General features: G+C 46.9%; 2 protein-coding genes across 2 annotated transcripts; both read right to left on the bottom strand.

Moving 5' to 3' along the window:
* Nucleotides 1–1,990: 1,990 nt before the first annotated feature.
* LOC127047007 (olfactory receptor 52B2-like) lies at nt 1,991–2,956 on the bottom strand. Its single transcript, XM_050944838.1, has one exon. The coding sequence runs from the start codon at nt 2,954–2,956 to the stop codon at nt 1,991–1,993; it is 966 nt and encodes a 321-aa protein (XP_050800795.1).
* An 18,695-nt stretch (nt 2,957–21,651) lies between these two features.
* On the bottom strand, nt 21,652–22,617 carry LOC127047976 (olfactory receptor 52B2-like). The gene has a single exon (XM_050947047.1). The coding sequence runs from the start codon at nt 22,615–22,617 to the stop codon at nt 21,652–21,654; it is 966 nt and encodes a 321-aa protein (XP_050803004.1).
* Between the last annotated feature and the right edge of the window lie 225 nt (nt 22,618–22,842).

Below are 22,842 nucleotides of genomic sequence, written 5' to 3'. Positions count from 1 at the left end.
AAGAAGTGGGTATTCACCCACGAAAGCTCATGCTCCAAAACGTCTTTTAGTCTATAAGGTGCCACAGGATTCTTTGCTGCTTTTATAGACTAGAGGGACTTCCCCTCCCAACCCCAGACTGAGATTCAAGTTACAGCAAACAGAGGTAAAAATCCTTCCAGCAAAGTACACATTCACAAGTTAAGAAAACAAACATAAGACTAATCTGCCTTTTCTAGCTAGTACTTACTATTTTGAACATCAGAGACTGTTTCAGAAAGGTTGGAGAAACCTGGGGTGCATGTCTGGTCCCTCTTAGCCCCAAGAGCAAACAACGAACAAAACAAACAGCACAAACAAAGACTTCCCTCCACCAAGATTTGAAAGTATCTTGTCCCCCCATTGGTCCTCTAGTCAGGTGTCAGCCAGGTTCACTGAGCTTCTAAACCCTTTACAGGTAAAAGAGACATTAAACCTTAACCATCTGTTTATGACACCATATGAGGAGAGACTAAAATGGCTTTGACCGTTCAGCTTAGAAAAGAGACAACTAAGGGGGGATATAACAGAGGTCTATAAAATCATGACTGGTGCGGAGAAAGTGAATAAAGAAATTTTATTTACTTTCCCACACAATGCAAAAACCAAGGGTTAACTGACGAAATAATAGGCAGCAGATTTAATTCAAACAAGAGGACATATTGTTTCATGGAACACAGCTAACCTGTGGAACTCATTGCCAGGGGGTGTTGTGACGGCCAGAAGATAAAAAAGAATTAGATAAGTAAATGGAGGATAGGTCCATCAATGGTTATAAGCCAAGCTGGTCAGGGATGCAAGCCCATGGTGCTGCTGTCCCAAAACCTCTGACCGCCAGAAGCCAGGATGGGCCGAGAGGGATGGATCACTTGATGATTGTCCTGTTCTGTTCACCCCCCTGAAGCACCTGGCACTGACCGCTGCGGAGCTTTGCCCTGACCCAGTAGATACTGTTCTCATGTTCTTATGAGACATTTCTTCTCAACAGCTGCAGAAATGGAAGGTGGGAATAAAATGAAAATAGATTGCCACAGCGTTTCTGCTGGATGTTGTGTGACGTTAGCAGAAGGCCAAACAAGCCTCCAAGCCCCAGCAGGAGTCAGCACGTTCTGCTCAGCAGCAAAATGTTCCTTTAGCACAGAGTAAGAAACAGCTAATCACACACACCCGTTCTATTCTCCCTTTCTCTCTCCCACAGTCGGGGGGACCAGAGACTACGTGTAAAAGAGTCCCTCACCCGGTGCACCAGGCCACAGCACCCCTGACCTCTCTCCCACCCAGCCACTCCCACAAAGCCACGAGTGTAGGGAAGAGAGCGAGAGCAGCCTGGGGAAGCCGGGTCCATCCATGCGAAATGAGCCGTAAGGCAGCCAAACACAAAGTCCTTGGGACAAAGGCCTTGGCTGCAGAATGGAGGACTAAAGCCAGCAGAGCTGTGACCCTGAGAATGGTTTAGGAGTTTGAGGAGGAAAGAAACTAGCCCAAGGTGACACAGCAGGTCAGTGGCAGAAACAACACTAGCGCCCCTTTATCCCAGTGTGCAGCCCAGGGCACTTCCCACTTGCCCATGGCATGGCCCCCTTGGCTGCTGCATTCCTTAATGATCCAGAAAAAAGTCCAGTTCAGATGCAGCTAGTCAGAGAGGAGATACACACACCGTGCTCTCTCTCTCTCATGGTGATTTTTACATTTCTTCTTTCATGTTTTGCTGTTTCCTTTCAACTTAGAACAAGACTCACTCGGTCTGGCTGCCTTTTCTGGCAGTGCGCAGTGCTGTTGTAGCCATGTAAGTTGCAGGATATTAGAGCGACAAAGTGGGGGAGGTGATGTCTTTCATTAGACCAACTTCTGTCGGTGAGAGAGACCAGCTTTCAAGCTTACGCAGTGTAAGTACATAGTAAAAACATGTGTATAGTTCCAGTGAAAATCTGGCTTTAATTTCCAATGCCAAAAGCATTTTCTGTTGACTCCTTTAGCTTAGCAGGGAGCTTCTGCTGACACATCGATAAAAGAAGTTGATTACCCGTTTCAGGATCTCTTTTGTTGTCACTCCATAAACGATGGGGTTTAACATGGGGGGAATGAGCACATAGAGGTTCGCCAGTAGGTTGAGAATATAACCTGGAATGACGTGCCCAAATTGGTGTGCAAAATAGGAGAAAACGGCCGGCACGTAGAACATCAGTATAACACAGACATGGGAGCCACAGGTGCGGAGAGCCTTGATCCGGGCGTCCTTGGAGGGGAGCCGGAAGACGGCTCTGAGGATCAACCCATATGATACAGCAATGAGCACAACATCTAAACCAATTACTAAAATAGCCACAGCTACACCATACCAGATGTGGACTCTGATGTTGTTGCAGGCCAGCCTGGCTATGATCATATGCTCACAATAGGTGTGAGGCAGGAGGTTGGTTCTGCAGAATTTCAGCTGCTTCATGACAACGATGAGAGGAAAAATTATACAGAAACTTCTTGTGACAACTGCCAGCCCCATCTTCCCGATCACAGACTTGGTTAGTATGATGGTGTATCTCAGGGGGTCGCAGATGGCAACGTACCGATCAAACGCCATGGCCAGCAGGATGGCTGACTCGGCAATGAAACTGACATGAATGAAGAACATCTGGGTCAGGCAGGCAGCAAAAGAAATTTCCCCCGCTCTGAACCAGAATACAGCCAGCATCTTGGGCACCGTAGTGGTAGATAACAGCAGATCAACAGTGGCCAGCATGGACACAAATAGATACATGGGCTCATGGAGACTTTGTTCTGTTAGTATGATAAATATTAGGAGAGAGTTCCCAAAAAATATCACAACGTACATTAGACAGAAGGGGATGGCGATCCAGACATGAGACTCCTCCGTACCCGGGATGCCGGTCAGAATGTAAGTTACAGGGTAAAAAAAGGAGTGATTGTCAGCTGGCATCATGTACCATCACTTGGATCATCTATTCAGTTTCCTGTAACTAACAGCAAAAGAGAAAATCAGTGAGAACTCGCGTGTCAGCTAGGACTGGAATCATAGATGCCATCAAAAACTTCATTGTGTGACAGCTGCCTGTCGTGTGGGACCGTAAATCCAGAAACACATTTGTGCTGTGGAACTGTGGTAGGAAGAGAGCCTGAGACATAAGCCCTTGTGTCAGAGATCTAGTATGAGGTGTGAGGCCTGGGCTAAAGTAATCAAAGCCTTGCTGATACAAAGCAAAATTAGGCTGTGAGCTAGAGGTAGGCCCTGCTCACAGAATCTGGCAAGCACAGGGCTGATATTTGAAAACCAGACATTTCTAAGAGGTGCTGGGCACAGAGCACTCAGGCAAACTCATTCCAGATGGGTAGTACCAGAACATCTCCATACCAACACGTTCCCTAAAGATGAGAGGAACATGGTGACCCATTCTAAAGATATGGTCAGGATGAGAGTATGATGGATAGAGATGTACAATGTGATGGGTGGTAACCAGCTACGTCAGAGGGTGTCAATTAACTACGTTAGAGGGTCAGTATGTAACTTGTTTGTATTGATGTATGAAATGGAGCCTCAAAGGGAATGTCTTTGTCTAGCCTAATAACGAATGGAAAGTCCCACTGTTCACTGAGCTGGTTCATTCTAATGGGCACACATGTATTAATTGTCCAGTAGATTCTGCAGGATACTAGTATTATGCTTCATAGACAATAAACTTGGCTGAGTGCCTTTGTACCTTAACGGATCTTGTGGTCATCGGATGGTTCGCTGGAGGTCTGCTGTGCAGCTGTCTGCACAGAGTTAGGACAGGACAAATGGAGAACACACTCATTCACAACTGAACATCTAACCACACTGGTGAGCCACGACAAGTTAGGTACTGCCCCTCTGACATAATATCTCCATTCCAGAAGAGGGAAGATGGTTTGAATGGTTCTGGCCCCAGGTGAAGCAGGGCACGTCCACCTGGTGTTGATGTCCACAGCAGAATCTCTCCTCCACACATTTGCTAGTTGTTTTCAGGTCTCAAGCAGTGACTGTGAAAGTGAGTTAAAGCAGCCACACGACTGGTTCTTCTGGCACTTACCCCAGTTTCACACTCACAACTTCAGAGTCACTCCCAGTTTATAATGGGATGAGAACAGAACCTCTTTCTTTTACAATCCTCTTGATGGATCCTACTGGCTTGTGGCCTTGACCCAACCAACACTCAAGCAAACAAGTAAACTCATTCACAAGGAACTCCCATTTACTTTATGAAAATACTCACCTGAGTAAAGTTACAAGTTTTTTCAGGATTTGATCCTAAATATGTAAAGCCAATCTCAGTTAAGCTCTAATCTGCACTACAGACCTATATTGGGATAGCTACTTTGTTCATTGGTGTGAACAATCTGCACCTGTGAGCCACATAAATATATCAACCTGACCCCCTGTGTAGACATAGCTACACCTCTGGAGGAGGTGGATTAACTACGCTGCTGGGGGGAGCTCTTTTCTATCAGCACAGAGCATCTCCCCTGACCCACCACAGCAGTGCAACTGTACGGTGACCAGATGTCCCATTTTTAAAGGTTTGTAAAGTCCTATATTTAAGCCCTCCTGCACCCGGCCCAACTTTTTCTTAAAAATGGGCAAATTATCCCGTATTTTCTCTCTGCCCTGCATCCATAGTAACAGGTCCTTCTGCTGACCAGATCCCTGCGTCCCAGATGCCCGCCTACCAGTGGGGAGTCGGGGGTGTCCAGTGGGTGACGAGGGGGGTGGGTATGCAAGGCTGGTGACAGGGCAAAGATGCAGCACATAGGACCAGCCGCTCCCCCTGTTCGTCCATCAGCTCGGCCCCCACTCTGTGCCGGCTCTCAGACAGCAGGGCTCCCACCCCCCGTCCCATTTCCCATTGTCATCGGCTGCACACTGGGAGCTGCAGTGGCAGGTGGGTGCGACCAGGCACCAGGGAGTGACCAGTTACATGTCGCCTCCTCTACCCACCTCTCAGCCCTTCACATGCTCCTCCTCTCTCTGTCCTCTCTCTGCTTTGCCCTTTCACTCCCCCAAACCCCGCTGCTCCCCCACATCCCAATCCCAAGTGGGGCATGTCCCGCTCCCAGCGCTGTGTGGAGAACCAGCCCCTTGTCAGAGCATTCAGCTCACCAAAAGCCTGTCTGGCAGGCTCCTTCCTTCCCCCACTGCCACTGGCTGGGCCGCTATGCCGGGAAAGTCCAAGACCCTCCGGCCCAGAGCACTGGCCAGGAGGTGCTGAGATCAGCATGAGTGAAAGCCCCGCACAGCGCTGGTACAGGGAAGACTCTCCACCCCTCAGCTAAGGTCTGGAGCGGCAGGAGGGAAGAAGGAAGCAATTTCCAGCCTGTTCATGCCCCGAACCTGCAGGTTTCACAGCAGCGACCCAGGGCAGGGGCTTAGCACCCTTTTCACCCCCCAAGTTCCCACCCTGGATTCTGTCCCTGGGTTTGCTGGGGTGCTCTAGGCATCTTCCCTTGCTGAGCCACCTCTCTGGCCAAGTTCGCTGAAGCCCTTGCAGTCAGGTTCCCTGGAACATGGTGCAAAATGCATCCTTAGGGCTTAACCCCTTCTTGCCCTCATTGTAGCTGGGGGACAGGTGAAAGATGGTTACATTATGACCAACAAGAGCCTGGAGGTTTTATCTGCCTTTTGCCATGGGAAGGAGGGGTAGGGATGGGGAAGAGAAGAGATGAGCTCTGCAAAGACATGGGCCAGGTCATCTTCACGACTGAGGATGTGAGGGAGATTCCCAAAACTGAGCCATTCTTTTTAGGTGACAAATCTGATGAACTGTCCCAGATTGACATGTCATTAGAGAAGGTTTTGGAACAAATTGATAAACTAAACATTAATTAGTCACCTGGACCAGATGGTTTCACCCAAGAGTTCTGAAGGAACTCAAATGTGAAATTGTAGAACTACTAACTGTAGTCTGTAACCTATCAATTAAATCAGCTTCTGTATCAAATGACTAGAAGGCAGCTAATGTGACACCAATTCTTAAAAAATGTCTGTAGATGTGATCCCAGCAATTACAGGCCAGTAAGTCTGTCTTCAGTACCAGACAAACTCGTTGAAATTATAGTAAAGAACAAAATTGTCTGACACAGAGATGATCATAATTTGTTGGGAAGAGTCAACATGTTTTTTCTAAAGAAAATCATGCCTCACCAATCAGCTAGAATTCTTTGAGGGGATCAACAAGCATGTAGATAAAGGGGATCCAGTGGATAGAGTGTACTTAGATTTTCAGAAAGCCTTTGACAAGGTACCTTGCCAAAGGCTCTTAAGCAAAGTAAGCTGTCATGGGATAGGAGGGAAGGTCCTCTCATGGATCAGTAACTTGTTAAAAGATAGGAAACAAAGGGCAGGAATAAATGGTCATAGGAAACAAAGGGCAGGAATAAATGGTCAGTTTTCAGAATGGTGAGAGGTAAATAGTCACGTCCCCCCAGGGATCTGTTCGGGGACCAGTCCTATTCAACGTATCCATAAATGATCTAGAAAAAGGAGTAAACAGTGAGCTGGCAAAATCTGCAGATGATACAAAACTACTCAAGATATTTAGGTTCCAGACAGACTGTGAAGAACTACAAAAGGATCTTTCAAAACTTTGTGATTGGACAAAAAAATGGAAGATGGGATTCAGAGTTGATAAATCCAAAGTAATGCACTTTGGAAAACATAATCCCAACTATACCTATAAAATGATGGGGTCTAAATGAGCTGTTTCCATTCAAGAGAGGGATCTTGGAGTCATTGTGGATAGTTCTCTGAAAATGTCCATTCAATGTGCAACGGCAGCCAAAAATGTGAACAGAATGTTTGGAACAATTAAGAAAGAGATAGATAATAAGACAGAAAATACCATATTGCCTCTATATAAATCCATGGTACGCCCACAACTTGAATACTGTGTGTGGAGAAATTGATAAGACTGGGACTTTTCAGCTTGGAAGAGAGATGAGTAAGGGGGGAAATGATAGAGGTCTATAAAAGCATGACTGGTGTGGAGAAAGTGAATAAGGAAGTGCTATTTACTCCTTCTCATAACACAAGAACTAGGGGTCACCAAATGAAATTAATAGGCAACAGGTTTAAAACAAACTTTGCCAGAGGATGTTGTTAAAGCCAAGACGATAGCAGGGTTCAAAAAATAACTAAAGAAGATCATGGAGGATAGGTCCATCAGTGGCTGTTAGCCAGGATGGGCAGGGATGGTGTCCCTAGCCTGTTTGCCAGAAGCTGAGAATGGGCTACGGGGAATGCATTACTTAATGATAACCTGTTCTGCACCTGGCACTGGTCACTGTCAGCAGACAGGATACTGGGTTAAGTGGACCTTTGGTCTGACCCAGTGTAGCCTTACTTATGTTCTTATCCCTTCCTCTCCCCTGTGGCTGGAGGCAGATCCCCTCCCTTCCCTCCCACTCTGTGCTAAAAGGCTGCCACTGACCAGATTCTGGTGTGAACCCTGACAGAAATCTGGGGGGGGAGGTATGTGATCTTCCAGGCCCCCCACATGTTGCCTCAGGAAGACACTCGCAAGGTACCAGGAGAGGCAGGTCCATCCCAGGGGACCAGCCAGGCGTGGAGGGCAGAGCATGCAGACAGGGAGGGTCAGGTAGGTGGGTCGGTCACCCCCCCTCCTGTGTGAGAAAAGTGTACAGGAGTGTGTGTGTGTCACTTCTCCCTGTGTCTGGAGGGAGCAGGAGAGTGTGTGTCACCCCTCTCTGTGTTGTACTTTTTTTAATGGGAATTCAGTTTATTTGATGTTAATTTGACAGTTTGTACTGCACAGTTCTGATTCATTGCTGTGCAACTTGCTTGAATACGAGTAATTTTACCAGGTGTCCCGTGTTCGGCATAGAGAGATATGATCACCCTCAGCAGGAGGAACACTGATTATCAAAACAGCCCTTATAGTTCATTGCTTGTGTGTTCTCCAGTTCAGACATTCCCCACTAAGCTCCCTGAAACCAGCTAATTTCTGCCAGCCGGAACAGACCCAGTCCTGGGGTCCTTATGGAGTTAATGGAAGTGTTGCCTGAGTGAAGACCTCAGGATTTGGGGTGTAGAATATGACAGGGCCTGAGGAGGTTTGCAATGAGATTTACTCTGAACAGTAACGTAACCAAGAATGTCCCAGTCCAGAGCCCACTGAGTTCAACAGCAAGACCCCCAGTGACGTCCATGGGAGCGGATCAGGGTAACCCGGCGACCTCTTCCCAACACCGAACCTCAGGGCGATCACAGGAGCGTATCTCAGAGCCTGGCTCCCGTCCTGCCCCTGCAGTCAGAGTTACACACCCCCATTCTAGCCGACTTCAGCTCAACATTTCCTAGGTCTCATGTTTCCATTCGCCCCTTCACAGATTCAATCCATGCAAATGACTCACCAGGCTCCGGCCCCAGCTGGGGAGGAGGAATCTCTGCCTGTGACCGGGTCGGAGAGCTGCAGGCAGCAGGGAATCTGCACTGACCGGGGCTGAGGTACAGGGATATTTATACTGCTGCCCTGGGAATCCCAGGGGGAGCTCAGAGCCAGCACGGAGCCCCAGGGACCTGCCTCTGTGCCTGGCTCAGGTGGGGAAAAGCAGCAGAGAATTAACTCTTTCCTTCTCTCACTTGTTTGATCTGATCATTTCTCCCTTTGTACATTATTTAGAAAAGTCCTGACACTGAGGCCCCTGGCAAAGAATCCCCTGTTCTTTGCAAACAGCTCATATCTCAGGCCTGACACACTCACTACACCACGCACAAGTCTTATGGAATATTGACCCATAAAGAGTAGCATGTAAGGTGTGTGCAGAAAGCTTGTAACTTCTCAAGCTTCATAACCATTGCAAAAGGCATGTCTGGGTAATAGTTAAGGAATAACATATTGATACTGACAGTGAGCTTTGTGGACCTGGAGTAGAAGTTAGTCACCAAGGCAGTGTGTCTTGGTGATGGCCCTTCCAAGAGGGTGTTGTGACCCCATGTTAGCCGGGGATGTAATGCCAGGCTCTGTTCTCCAGCCTTGCTCCATCCCAGGATGATCAATGGAAAACCATCAGAGTCAACTGCAAACAATAAACACCACATAGCGTTAAATGAAGGAACATGACAACAGACAGGATTGCCCTGCCTGTGAACAGAAACAAAAGTCTGTTTCAGGGTAACACAGAGTGGGGAGAGGCCCTCTGGATCCTTTCACTGAGGAGCCATCATGTGGTGCAGGGAAGTTCTCATGAAAAATTGGTTCCTGGTTTTTGTGAGTCCAGCCATTTCTGCAACAGAGTAAACTGGCGGGGGGGTGGAACCTAATTTATTACCTAGGAATGGGTTCTGTTCACCCAAGTTCTCATTTTGAGATGTTCTATTGGAACCATTTGCTTCCCTGACTCTCTCGTTTCTAGTTAACTCTCCTTTCTTCTTAAATAAACTGACTTCTGTTCTGTTAAATGTGCTCACAAGCACCGTATGTTATACAGGAGTGGTGATTTATGTTGCAATTGGTAAACTGGGATATGCTGCTCCTTTCGGGGCAAAAAATCTGAATGTCTGTGAGTAGCCAGTGTCAGGGGCAGGATATCACAGGGGACCAATTCACAGGGGTTCAGAGATGGGAGTGCCCCCTTTGTTTCCATGCAAGGCAAAGACAGGGCTGTTGAGGACAGTATCCCATTGCTGAGTCAGGGGGTAACAGGGAGCTGTGAGAACCATCACAGTCGTTTTTACCCAGTCTGCCTTTAGTCTCACTTAGTCCAACCATCCTGAAAACCTGTATGTGTATGTGTGTGTCGTGTCATTGTAGCTTCATCAGTCCCAGGATATTAGAAAGACAAGGTGGGGAGGGAATATCTTTCAGTGGACCAACTTCTGCCTGTTCACCTTGAATGGTCTCTTAGAATAGGTGCAAACTACTCACACTAAACTATCTGTTCCACCTTGTTATAGCTGGGGACACCCTCAGTGCTATTCCCGCACCTGAGGAACTGCTCCATGTAGCTCTAAAGTTTGTCGCTTTATACACCCGTAGTTAGTCCAATAAAAGATATTTTGCCCCCAACTTGTCTCTTTCTCTGTGTATATGTAAGTCAGCAGGTGATAGAGAGATGGGAAATCCTGAGCTCCTCTTCCTCTCACTACACTAGAACAATGGTCATGCAAAGAAGTGAAAGATGGCAAATAAAAACAAGGAAATACTTTCCCATAAAACAAGTAATTAGACTGTGAAACTCACTGCTGCAGGATTTTGTTGAGATCAAGACCTTAGCAAGATTCAAAAAGGGATTGGGCATTTTTCTGGGTATCAAAAGCCCCCATGATTACCAGAGTTAATGATCACAAATGTTTTGGAAGGGAGATGACCCTTATGGCTCGGGGTTTAAGATAATTTCTGTTAGAGATAAGGTCTTGTGAGCAAGACACGAGAAGTTATATTTCCACTCTACTCTGTGCTGGTTAGGCCTCAACTGGAGTATTGTGTCCAGTTCTGGGCACTGCATTTCAAGAAACATGTGGAAAAAATTGGAGAGGATCCAGAGAAGAGCAACAAGAATGATTAAATGTTTAGAGAACATGACCTACGAAGGAAGGCTGAAAGAATTGGGTTTGTTTAGTTTGGAAAAGAGAAGACTGAGAGGGGACATGATAGCAGTTTTCAGGTATCTAAAAGGGTGTCATCAGGAGGAGAGAGAAAACTTGTTCACCTTAGCCTCTAAGGATAGAACATGAAGAAATGGGCTTATACTGCAGCAAGGAAGATTTAGATTGGACATTAGGAAAAAGTTCCTAACTATCGGGGTGATTAAACATTGGAATAAATTGCCTAGGGAGGTCGTGGAATCTCCATCTCTGGAGATATTTAAGAGTAGGTTAGATAAATGTGTATCAGGGACGGTCTAGACAGTATTTCATCCGGCCATGAGGGCAGGGGACTGGACTCGATGACCTTCGAGGTCCATTCCAGTACTAGAATCTATGACTCTATACGATGCAGGGTGTGAGGAGAAGATTATCCCATATCCCCCATGAGAGATTCTCACAGCTTCTTCTGAAGCATCTGGTGCTGGCCACTCCGGGAGACAGGCTACTAGGCTCGATGGACCCGACTCTCATCCATTCTGGTGGTTCCCATGTTCCTCCACCAAGGTGCAAAGTTGACCTACTGCACAGCCCCTATGTACGGTGAGCATTGACATTAAACCAAAAATGGAGCTGGCACTTTCCAAAAGTGAGCTGCTGAATTGGGAGGCCTCTTTTCTCTAGCCCCCAACCTGAGACACACCTCAGCCAAGATTTCAAGAGGTGCTGAGCTCTCGAAGCTCCCACTCTATGCCACTGGAGTGGCGGGTGCTCAGCAGCTGTGAAAAACCAGACCCTGGATGACACAAGCTCAGCATTCAAACAGGAGTGGCCGATAGGGATGCCAACTTTCTGACTGCAGAGAATTGAACACCCTTACCCTGCCCCTCCCCTTCTCTGAGGTCCTGCCCCCTGCTCCCTCCATCACTGCTCCCTCCCTCACTCGCTCTCCCCCGCCCTTGCTCAGTCGCTCAGGGGGTTGGAGGTGCAGGAGGAGGTAAGGGCTCTGACTGAGGGTGCAGGATCCGGGGAGGGGCCAAAAATGAAGGGTTTGGAGTATGGGAGGGGTGTCTGGGCTGAGGTAGGGGGCTGGGGTGCAGGACAAGTTTTGGGGTGCAGGCAGCACTAAACCTCAGACGGCTCCTGGAAGCGTCCTGCATGTCCCTCTGGCTCCTAGGCAGAAGCACAGCCAGGAGGCGCTGCATGGTGCATGCTGTCCCAGTCCAGAGGAGCCAAACTCACAGTAGAGAGGAGCCACCCCTGCAGATCCCATTGGCCACGATTCCCGGCCAAGGGTATTTGTGGGTCTGGCACTTGGGGTGAGGAGAATGCGGGGAGCCCCCTGGCCACCCCCCGCCTGTGGCCAGATATGCTGGCTGCTTCTGGAAGACCTTCAGAGCCAGAGTAGGCAGAGAGCCTGCCTTAACCCCGCTGCACCACCATCCAGATTTTTAAAAGCCAAGTCACAGGTGCTGACCAGAGCCACCAGGTAGACTGTCCTGATGGCTTCTGTCAGTGAGGGGCGGAGACAGAGAATTTCTCTTCTCAGCGCAGACTTGATTGGTGGCAATAGTAAAGGGCGCCAGGAGAGAAGGCTGCCATGGACCTGTTTGACTCTGCATCCATTACTGTCTGGGCATCAGGGACCACATGTCTTTTGGTTTGGTTTACAGGGCCCTTAGGTGCTAGAACTCAGCTCTAACAATGTTGTTTTTGCCTCCTTATTATGTTGTACGTGAGCCTATTTGAGTCTCACAGTTTTGCATGAATACTGTGTGTGCCTCAGTTTCCCTGTGTGCTGCACCAATGCCTACGTGGAAGGAATAAGGGTGTGAGACTTTTGCTGAGGCCCTCGGGGCCTGGTGAGGTGGCTCCAGCTGCCTGCACATAAGCGATGGCTGGTGCCCTTTGTCACCTGAGACGCAGGAGTGGGATGCAACCGGGTGAGACTTTGCCCGGGAATTGAGACAAAGACCAGGAGGAGGAACAAGGGGTGTGTTGGAAGTTAGGCCACTGGAAGCTGGGCAATCTGTTGGGGCAGACTTGGAGGGAGAGGAGTCTGGCCTGGAGTCCTCCCAAAATGGACTTTGCTGAAAGTCACTGATTTCTGTGCTAACAAGCTCTGTTCTACATTCTGTTCCTTTGACAAATAAACCTTCTGTTTTACACACTGGCTGAGAGTGACGGCTGACTGTGGAGTTGGGGTGCAGGGCCCTCTGGCTTCCCCACAAACTCCTCCTTCACCTTGGGGGTTTTCACCGTGACTCGGATGATGCGGGGGTTGACGGCGATGACTGGGCAGGCGATGGTGTTCTCTCCGCTGTCAGCCAGGCTTAGGGAGGCTCAGGGAGGGCTGAGGAGAGCCGGAGTGCAGGGGGAGCCGGGTTTGTTTCACTGTGGTGATAGTTTTAGTATTGTTCTTGCTGCTGTGATCACAGATATATGGGTGGTGGAGCAAGGTTCTCCAGCAGACCCTTGGCAGATCTTGGGGATAAACTCTAAATGTCCTGAGTCACAGTCCTGATTCAAAGCCTGTGTGGATTTTGCAGCATTTTATACCTTAAGAGAGCATCATGTAACCCCCATTCCTCAGTTATAATTAATTGTGATCTTCTGTAAAAATCATGCAATGTGAGCTATCAAGGGAAAGGTTATGAACTGCTGAAAGCCACTGTTCTAGCTAAATATGTAGATGTTTTGTGCATATGAAGGTACAAGAATTGTGTTCTCTGGTCGTCTCTAAAACATGCTGGAAGTTGCGGGATCAGCCAGATGTTACCTCCCAGAGACAACAACAAGGAAAATAACCAGTGCCCTGGTGGGGTGTCAAACAACCTGTCAACAGCCATTGTCCAGCAAAGGAGCTACAAGTCAATGACTTACCTGCATGAGGCCACACCAGAGGAATTGCTAAACCTTTCCCAGTGACTCAACAATGTCTCCAAACGTGCCTGGACTGATGCTCTCCAAGCACATGGGACTGAGGGTATAAAACAGGACACAGGGGCCCCACACTTAGCATTTCTCCTGCCACCACCTTCGCTGCAAGAAACAAGGAGACTAAGAAGAATGAAGGGACTGGCCCAGGGTGAAATTCTTTTCAAGGGTGGGCTGCATAAGTAGGAAAATTGCCAACAGATAGAGGGACTTGATCATTCCCCTCTATTCGACACTGGTGAGGCCTCATCTGGGGTTCTGTGGCCAGCTTTGGGCCTCACACTTCAAGAAGGATGTGGAAAAATTGGAAAGAGTCCAGCAGAGGGCATGACTTATGAGGAGAGGCTGAGGGAACTGGGATTGTTTAGTCTGCAGAAGAGAAGAATGAGGTGGCATTTAGTAGCTGCTTTCAACTATCTGAAAGGAGATTCCAAAGAGGATGGATCTAGGCTGTTCTCAGTGGTGTCAGATGACAGGAAAAGGAGCAATGATCTCAAGTTGCAGTGGGGCAGGTCTAGGTTGGATATTAGGAAACACTATTTCACTAGGAGAGTGGTGAAGCACTGGAATGGGCTACCTAGGAAGGTGGTGGAAACTCCTTCCTCAGAGGTTTTTAAAAAGCCTTGACAGAGCCCTGTCTGGGATGATTTGCTTGGATCTGGTCCTGCTTTGAGCAGGGGGTTGGACTAGAACCTCCTGAGGTCCCTTCCATCCCTCAGATTCTATGATTCTGTGATTCTATCATCTGTCTATTATGAACTGCAATATCCAGTGGAGTGAGAAAAAACTGCTTAATTTAGATGTTGCCCATCTAATAGGGTTGAGAGTTTGAGACGGGCTAGTAGGATGATCCGAGGAATGGAAAACCTGTCTTATGAAAGGAGACTCAAAGAGCTTGGCTTGTTTAGTCTAGCCAAAAGAAGGCTGAGGGGGGATATGCTTGCTCTTTATAAATATATTAGAGGGATTAATATTAGGGAAGGAGAGGAATTATTTAAGCTAAGTACCAATGTAGATACAAGAACGAATGGGTATAAACTGGACACTAGGAGGTTTAGACTTGAAATTAGACAAAGGTTTCTAACCATTAGAGGAGTGAAGTTCTGGAACAGCCTTCCAAGGGGAGTAGTGGGGGCAGAAGACATATCTCGCTTTAAGATTAAGCTTGATAAGTTTATGGAAGGGATGGTATGTTGGGACAGCTTAATTTTGGCAATTGATCTTTGATTATCGCCAGATAAGTATGCCCAGTGGTTGGTGATGGGATGTTGGCTGGGATGGGATCTGAATTACTACAGAGTATTCTTTTCTGAGTGCTGGCTAGTGAGTCTTGCCCACATGCTCAAGGTTTAGCTGATCGCCATATTTGGGGTCGGGAGGGAATTTTCCTCCAGGGCAGATTGGCAGAGGCCCTGGAGGTTTTTCGCCTTCCCCTGCAGAGTGGGGCATGGGTCACTTGCTGGTGGATTCTCTGCAGCTTGAGGTCTTCAAACCACAATTTGAAGACTTCAATAACTCAGGCATAGGTTAGGGGTTTGTTATAGAAATGGATGGGTGGGGTTCTGTGGCCTGCTTTGTGCAGGGGGTCGGACTAGATGATCACATTGGTCCCTTCTGACCCTAGAATCTATGAATCTATGAGTTTAGATAGTGTGCTTATATTTTCTTTTATTTTGGTAACTAATCTGACCATTTGCCTATCACTTAATATTACTTAAAAACTATCATTTATGGTCAATGCATTTGTTTTACTGTTTGTAAGAAGTGTGTGGCAAAACGTTCCACTTTCCATTGATGAAGTGGTGAACCAATTAATAAATTTGCACTGCTCAAGACGGTACACTCCTGATGTACAGTGCTGGGAGATGTGGGGGACTTGGCTCTCGTGCCTTTCCCTGTGTGATGCATGAGTGGCTCTCTGAACAGTCATGCAATCTAGTAGGTTGTGGGGCTCCACGTGCAGTTGTGCTGAGTGATAACACCGGGAGGGGTTTTCAGCTGGTCACTAGCAAAGCATTGTGAGGCACAGGGGGCACAGCGATCCCGGCTATCCCATCACAGATGTCATTCAGGGTCTACATCTCCCTGCCAGGCAGATACTTTTCCCTGGGGTTACAGGACTGGCCAAGGGAGAAAGGAAGGATCCTTTTCTCTTGTTCTTCAGTGATGTACAGTGGGAGCAAGAGGCAACTAACCTAGAGTTGGTGTGTTACAGGGTCTGTAACTAACTCTCCGCCTCCCTCCTTCCTCCCTGAGCCAGAGGGACCCCCCCCACTCCCACATACACCAGAAGCTACTGGAAAAATGGGGAAAACTAAACAGGTTGTGATATTCCAGTTCATTGAGGTACAAACCTCAGTCGGGGTAGGGTTAGGGCTAAAAACCAGAAGCTACTGGAAATGTGTAGAAATTAAACAGGTTGTGAATTTACAGTTCACTGAGATACACCCGTCGATCGGGGGCCGTCCAGGACAATTGGAAAAAGGCTAATGTAGTGCCCATCATTAAAAAAAGGAAGAAGGAGAATCCGGGGAACTACAGCTTCACCTCAGTCCCTGGAAAAATCATGGAGCAGGTCCTCAAGGAAACCATTTAGAAACACTGGGAGGAGAGGATGGTGATCAGGAACAGTCAACATGGTTTCACCAAGGGAAAGGCATGCCTGACCAACCTGATTGCCTTCTATGATGAGATAACTGGCTCTGTGGATTTGGGGAGAGTGGTGGATGAGATATATCTTTCAGAGTGGTAGTCGTGTTAGTCTGTATCAGCAGAAACAACGAGGAGTCCTTGTGGCACCTTAGAGACTAACAGCTTTTTTGGGGCACAAGCTTTCGTGGGCTAGAACCCACTTCATCAGATGCATGGAGTGGAAAACACAGTAGCAGATATATTTATACATAATACATGAAAAGATGAGTGTTGGCTTACCAGGTGGGGGATCAGACTAATGAGACAATTTAATTATAAGCAGAATACCAAGGGAAGAAAAATCACTTTTGAAGTGGTAATGAGGGTGGCTCATTTCAAACAGTTGACACGAAAGTGTGAGTAACTGTAGGGGAAAATTAGTAAGGCAAAATTAAGTTTTGTATTGACTCATCTGTGATGAGTTGGATCACAGAAACCCCCTTGGGGCTGCCAACTTATGTTCCAAGATTACTTCTGCCCCTGCCTTCCCTGTCTTCCCAGATTGAGACTTCAGTGCCCTGCCTGGTTTAAGCCAGACCCGCAAGTGTGCAGCAAACCCCGTCCCAGGTCTGACCCATGTCCCCTAATAGTGGTAGGCTTAATTGAAAGCAGATTAAGAAGTGCTCCTGTCTTTAACACTCAGATGCTCAACTCCCAATTGAGTCCAAACCCCAAATAAATCCGTTTTACCCTGTATAAAGCTTATACAGGGTAAACTCATCAATTGTTCGCCCTCTATAACACTATTAGAGAGATATGTAAAGCTGTTTGCGCCTCCCACAGGTATTAATACATACTCTGGGTTAATTAATAAGTAAAAAGTGGTTTTATTAAATACAGAAAGTAGGATTTAAGTGGTTCCAAGTAGTAACAGACAGAACAAAGTGAATTACCAAGCCTAAGTCTAAACCTAATGCAGAAAGAAAAATGAATAGAGATAAAATCTCACCCTCAGAGATGTTTCAGTAAGCTTCCGTCACAGACTAGACACCTTCCTAGTCTGGACACAATCCTTTCCCCTGGTACAGCCCTTCTTCCAGCTCAGGGGGTAGCTAGGGGATGCCTCATGATTGATGCCTCTTTTGTTCTGTTCCACCCACTTCTACATCTTTTGCATAAGGCAGAAATCCTTTTACCCCTCTCTGGGTTCCCACCCCCTCCTTCTCCGTGGAAAAGCACCAGGTCAAAGATGGATTCCAGTTCAGGTAACATGATCACATGTCACTGTAAGATGTCATTACTCACTTGTCAGCACACAATATATAAGAAGACTTACAAGTAAAACAGAGCCATCTACAGTCAATTGTCCTGGTTAATGGGAGACATTAAGATTCCATATCAACATTAATGGCCCACACTTTGCATAACTACAATAAGACCTCAGAGTTATATTTCATATTTCTAGTTTCAGATACAAGAGTGATACATTTATTCAAATAGGATGACCACACTCAGTAGATTATACGCTTTGTAATGATACCTTACAAGAGACCTTTTGCAGGAAGCATATTTTAGTTACATTATATTCACACTCATCAGCATACTTTCATAACATCACATAGATTGAAACGTCACACAATCCACTCCCAGTCTTTATTCAGGCCTTATCTGATGGTGTCCGGTTTGCAAATTAATTCCAGTTCTGCAGTTTCAAGTTACAGTCTGTTTTTGAAGATTTTTTATTGAAGAATTGCTACTTCTAAGTCCGTTATTGAATGACCAGGGAGGTTGAAGTGTTCTTCTACGTTTTTGAATGTTGTAATTCCTGATGTCAGATTTGTGTCCATTTATTCTTTTGTGTAGAGACTGTCCGGTTTGTCCAATGTACATGGCAGAGGGGCATTGCTGGCACTTGATGGAACATATCACATTGGTAGATGTGCAGGTGAACGAGCCCCTGATGTTGTGGTTGATGTGGTTAGATCCTAGGATGGTGTCCTTTGAATAGATATGTGGACAGAGTTGGCAACGGGGTTTCTTGTAGGGTTTGGTTCCTGGATCTGTGCAGTGTAGTTGCTGGTGAATATTTGCTTCATGTTGCGGGGCTGTCTGTAAGTGAGGACTGGCCTGTCTCCCAAGGTCTGTGAGATTAAGGGATCGTCCTTCAGGATAGGTTGCAGATCCTTGATGATGCGCTGGAGGGTTTTAGTTGGGGTCTGTAGGTGACGGTTAGTGGCTTTAGATATCTTGACTTTAGAAAAGCTTTTGATATGGTCTCCCACAGTGTTCTTCCCGCCAAGTGAAAGAAATACGGGCTGGATGAATGGACTATAAGGTGGATAGAAAGCTGGCTAGATCGTCAGGCTCAATGGGTAGAGATCAACGGCTCAATGTCTAGTTGGCAGCTGGTATCAAGCGGAGTGCCCCAGGGGTTGGTCCTGGGGCCAGTTTTGTTCAACATTTTCATTAATGATCTGGATGATGGAATGGATTGCACCCTCAGCAAGTTTGCAGATAGCATTAAGCTGGGGGGAGAGGCAGAAACGGTGGAGGGTAGAGGTAGGGTCCAGAGTGACCTAGACAAATTAGAGGATTGAGCCAAAAGAAATCTGATGAGGTTCAACACGGACAAGTGCACAGTCCTTCCCTTAGAATGCAAGAATCCCAGGCATTACTACAAGTTCGGGACTGACTGGCTAAGTGGCAGTTCTGCAAAAAAGGATCTAGGGATTACAGTGGATGAGAAGCTGGATATGAGTCCGCAGTGCGCCCTTGTTTCCAAAAGGATAACAGCACATTGGGCTGCATTCGTAGGAGCATTGCTTGCAGATAGAGGGAAGTGATTATTCTCCTCTATTCGGCACTGGAAAGAACACATCTGGAGTAATGGGTCCAATTTTGGGCCCCCCACTACAGAACAGATGTGGGCAAATTGGATAGAGTCTAGTAGAGAGCAAGAGAAATGATTAGGGGGCTGGGGCACATGATTTACGAGGAGAAGCTAAGGGAACTGGGCTTGTTTTGTTTGCAGAAGAGAAGAATGAGGGGGGATTTGATAGCAGCCTTCAGCTATCTGAAAGGGGGTTCCAAAGAGGATGGAGCTCGGCTGTTGTCAGTGATGACAGATGAGAGAACAAGGAGCAATGGTCTCAAGTTGAAGTGGGAGAGGTCTAGGTTGTATATTAGGAAAAACTATTTCACTAGGAGGGTGGTGAAGCACTGGAATGGGTTACCTGTGGAGGTGGTAAAATCTCTATCCTTAGAGGTTTTTAAGACTTGTCTTGACAAAGCTCTGGCTGGGATGATTTAGTTGAGGTTGGTCCTGCTTTGAGCAGGTCATTGGATTAGATGACCTCCTGAGGTCTCTTCCAACCCTAATCTTCGAAACAAAACGTAGGAATAAACAAGAGAGTAAGGTAAACAGCAGGGTCCCCCCATGGATCTATACTGGGAACAGTGCTGTTCAACACATTCCATAATGATCTGGAAAAGGGAGTGAACAGTGAAGTAGCACAGTTTGCAAGGATACAAAATTATTCAAGATAGTTAAATCCAAAGTTGACTGAGAAAAGTTACAAAGGGATCTCACAAAACTGGATGACTGGGCAACAAAATGGCAGGTGAAATTCAGCACTGATAAGTGCAAAATGATGCGCACTGGAAAAAAAATAATCCTAACTTCCCATATATAAGGATGGGGTCTAAATTAGCTATTGCCACTCAATAAAGAGATCGTAGAGCTACTGTGGACAGTTCTCTGAAAACTTCTGCTCGAGGCACAGTGTGGTCAAAAAGGCTAATAGGCTGTTAAGAATCATTAGAAAATGGAGAGAAAATATCATATTGCCAGTGTATAAATCCATGGTACACCCACATCTTCAGTAGTGTGTCCAGTTGTAGTAGCCGCATCTCAAAAAAGATATTGTGTAACTTGTAAAGATTCAGAGAACGGCAAGAAAAATGATTAAGGGTATAGAATGGTTTCCATGTGAGGAGAGACTAAAAGGACTTGGATTGTTCAGCTTAGAAAAGAGACAACTAAAGGGGGATATGACAGAGGTCTATAAAATCATGTTATTTACCTATGTACGCAATGCAAAAGCCAAGGGTTACCTGACAAAGTAAAGAAGCAGTATATTTAATAAAAACAAGGGAAAGTAATTTTTTTTCATGAAGCAAAGAGTTAACCTGTGGAATTCATTGCCAGGGGATGTTGTGATGGTAAAGGATTAAAAAAAGAATTAGATAAGTTAATGGGGGATAGGTCCATCAATGGCAATAAGCCAAGATGGTTGGGGATGCAAGCCCTTGCTGCTGGTGTCACAAAACCTCTGACCACCAGAAACCAGGATGGGCTGAGAGGGGATGGATCACTTGATGTTTGTCCTGTTCTGTTCACCCCACCTAAGCACCTGGCACTGGCCACTGTCAGAAAACAGGACACTGGGCTAGCTGGACCTTTGGCCTGACCCAGTATATACTGTTCTTATGTTCTTATGAGACATTTCTTCTCAACAGCTGCAGGAATGGAAGGCGAGAATAAAGGAAAAAAGATTTCCACAGTATTTCTGCTGGATGTTGTGTGACGTTAGCAGAAGGTCAAACAAGCCTCCAAGCCCCAGGAGGACTCAGCACATTCTCCTCGGTGGCAAAACATTCCTTTAGCACGAGGTAAGAAACAGCTAATCGCACACATACGATTCTATTCTCCCTCTATCTCTCCCACAGTCAGGGGGACCAGAGATCATGTGCAAATGAACCTCTAGCCCAGGCACAAGGCCACCTGACCCCCTGGCCTCTCTCCCACCCAGACACCCCTATGAAGCCACGAGTGTAGGGAAGAGAGCGAGATCAACCTAGGGAAGCTGGGCCAATCCATGCAATATGTACCATGAGGCAGCAAAACACAAGGTCTTTGGGACGCAGGCCTTGGATACGGAATGGGGGACAGAGGCCAGCAAAGCTGTGACCCTGAGAAGGATTTTGGAGTTTGAGAAGGAAAGAAACTAACCCAAGGTGACACAGCAGGTCGGTGGCAGAACCAACACTAGAGCCCCTCTCTTTCAATGTGCAGCCCAGTGCACTTCCCACTGGCCTATGGCATAGCTCCCTTAGCTGCTGCTTTCTGTTTCCATTAAGAGTCCAGCTCAGCTGCAGTTTGTCAGACAGGAGATGCACACACTGTGCTCTCTCTCATGCTGATGTTTACCTTTGTTCTTTCTTGTCTTGCTATTTACCGTCAACTTAAAACAAGTCTCACTTGGTCTGGCTGCCTTCTGTGGCAGTGTGCAGTGTTGTTGTACCATGTCAGTCGCAGGATATTAGAGAGACAAAGTGGTGGAGTAAAGAGCTTTCATTGGACCCAAATTCTGTTGATGAGAGAGACCAGTTTTCGAGCTTACACAATGTAAGTACATAGTAAAAACACCCCTAGAGTTCCAGTGAAAACCAGGCTTTAATTTCCAAGACCCAAAGCATTTTGTGTTCCTCCTTTAGCTCGGTACCGAGCTTCTGCTCCAGCATCGATAAAAGACATTGATCACCCGTTTCAGGATCTCTTTTGTTGTCACCCCATAAACGATGGGGTTTAACATGGGGGGAATGAGCACATAGAGGTTGGCCAATAGGTTGACAATATAACCTGGGATGATGTGCCCAAACTGGTGTGCTAAAGAAGAGAAAACAGCCGGCACATAGAACATCAGTATGACACAGACATGGGAGCCGCAGGTGCGGAGAGCCTTGAGCCGGGCGTCCTTGGAGGGGAGCAGGAAGACGGCCCTGAGGATCAACCCATATGATACAGCAATGAGCACAATATCTGAACCAATTACTAAAATAGCCACAGCTACGCCATACCAGACGTGGACTGTGATGTCGTCGCAGGCCAGCCGGGCTATGATCATATGCTCACAATAGGTGTGAGGCAGGAGGTTGGTTCTGCAGAACTTCAGCTGCTTCATGAGAATGATGAGAGGTAAAATGATACAGAAACTTCTTGTGACAACTGCCAGCCCCATTTTCCCGATCACAGACTTGGTTAGCACTGCAGTGTATTTCAGGGGGTCGCAGATGGCAACGTACCGATCAAACGCCATGGCCAGCAGGATGGCCGACTCGGCAATAAAACTGACATGTATGAAAAACATCTGGGTCAGACAGGCAGCAAAAGAAATTTCCCCCGCCCTAAACCAGAATACAGCCAGTATCTTAGGCACTGTAGTGGCAGATAACAGCAGATCAGCAGCGGCCAGCATGGACACGAACAGATACATGGGCTCATGGAGGCTTTGTTCTGTTAATATGATGAATAGTAGGAGAGAGTTCCCAAAAAGAGACGCAGTGTAAATAAGACAGAAGGGGATGGCGATCCAGAAATGAGACTCCTCTGTACCTGGGATGCCAGTCAGGATGTAAGTTACAGGGTAAAAAACGGTGTGATTGTCAGCTGGCATCATTTACCATCACATGGATCTTCTATTCAGTTTCCTGTAACTAACAGCAAAAGAGAAAATCAGTGAGAACTCGAGTGTCAGCTAGGACTGGACTGCATTTGTTGAGAGAATCAGAGATACCATCAAAAACTTCACTGTGAGACAACTGCCTGTCATGTGGGACCGTAAATCCAGTAACACTCTCATACTGCAGAACTGTAGTAGGAAGAGAGCCTGAGACATAAGCCC

The sequence above is a fragment of the Gopherus flavomarginatus genome, chromosome 1 (assembly GCF_025201925.1).
Source record: "Gopherus flavomarginatus isolate rGopFla2 chromosome 1, rGopFla2.mat.asm, whole genome shotgun sequence".
Lineage (NCBI taxonomy): Eukaryota > Metazoa > Chordata > Testudines > Testudinidae > Gopherus > Gopherus flavomarginatus.
The sequence above is the reverse complement of the archived record's forward strand: the minus strand, read 5'-3'. Positions and strand labels throughout refer to the sequence as shown.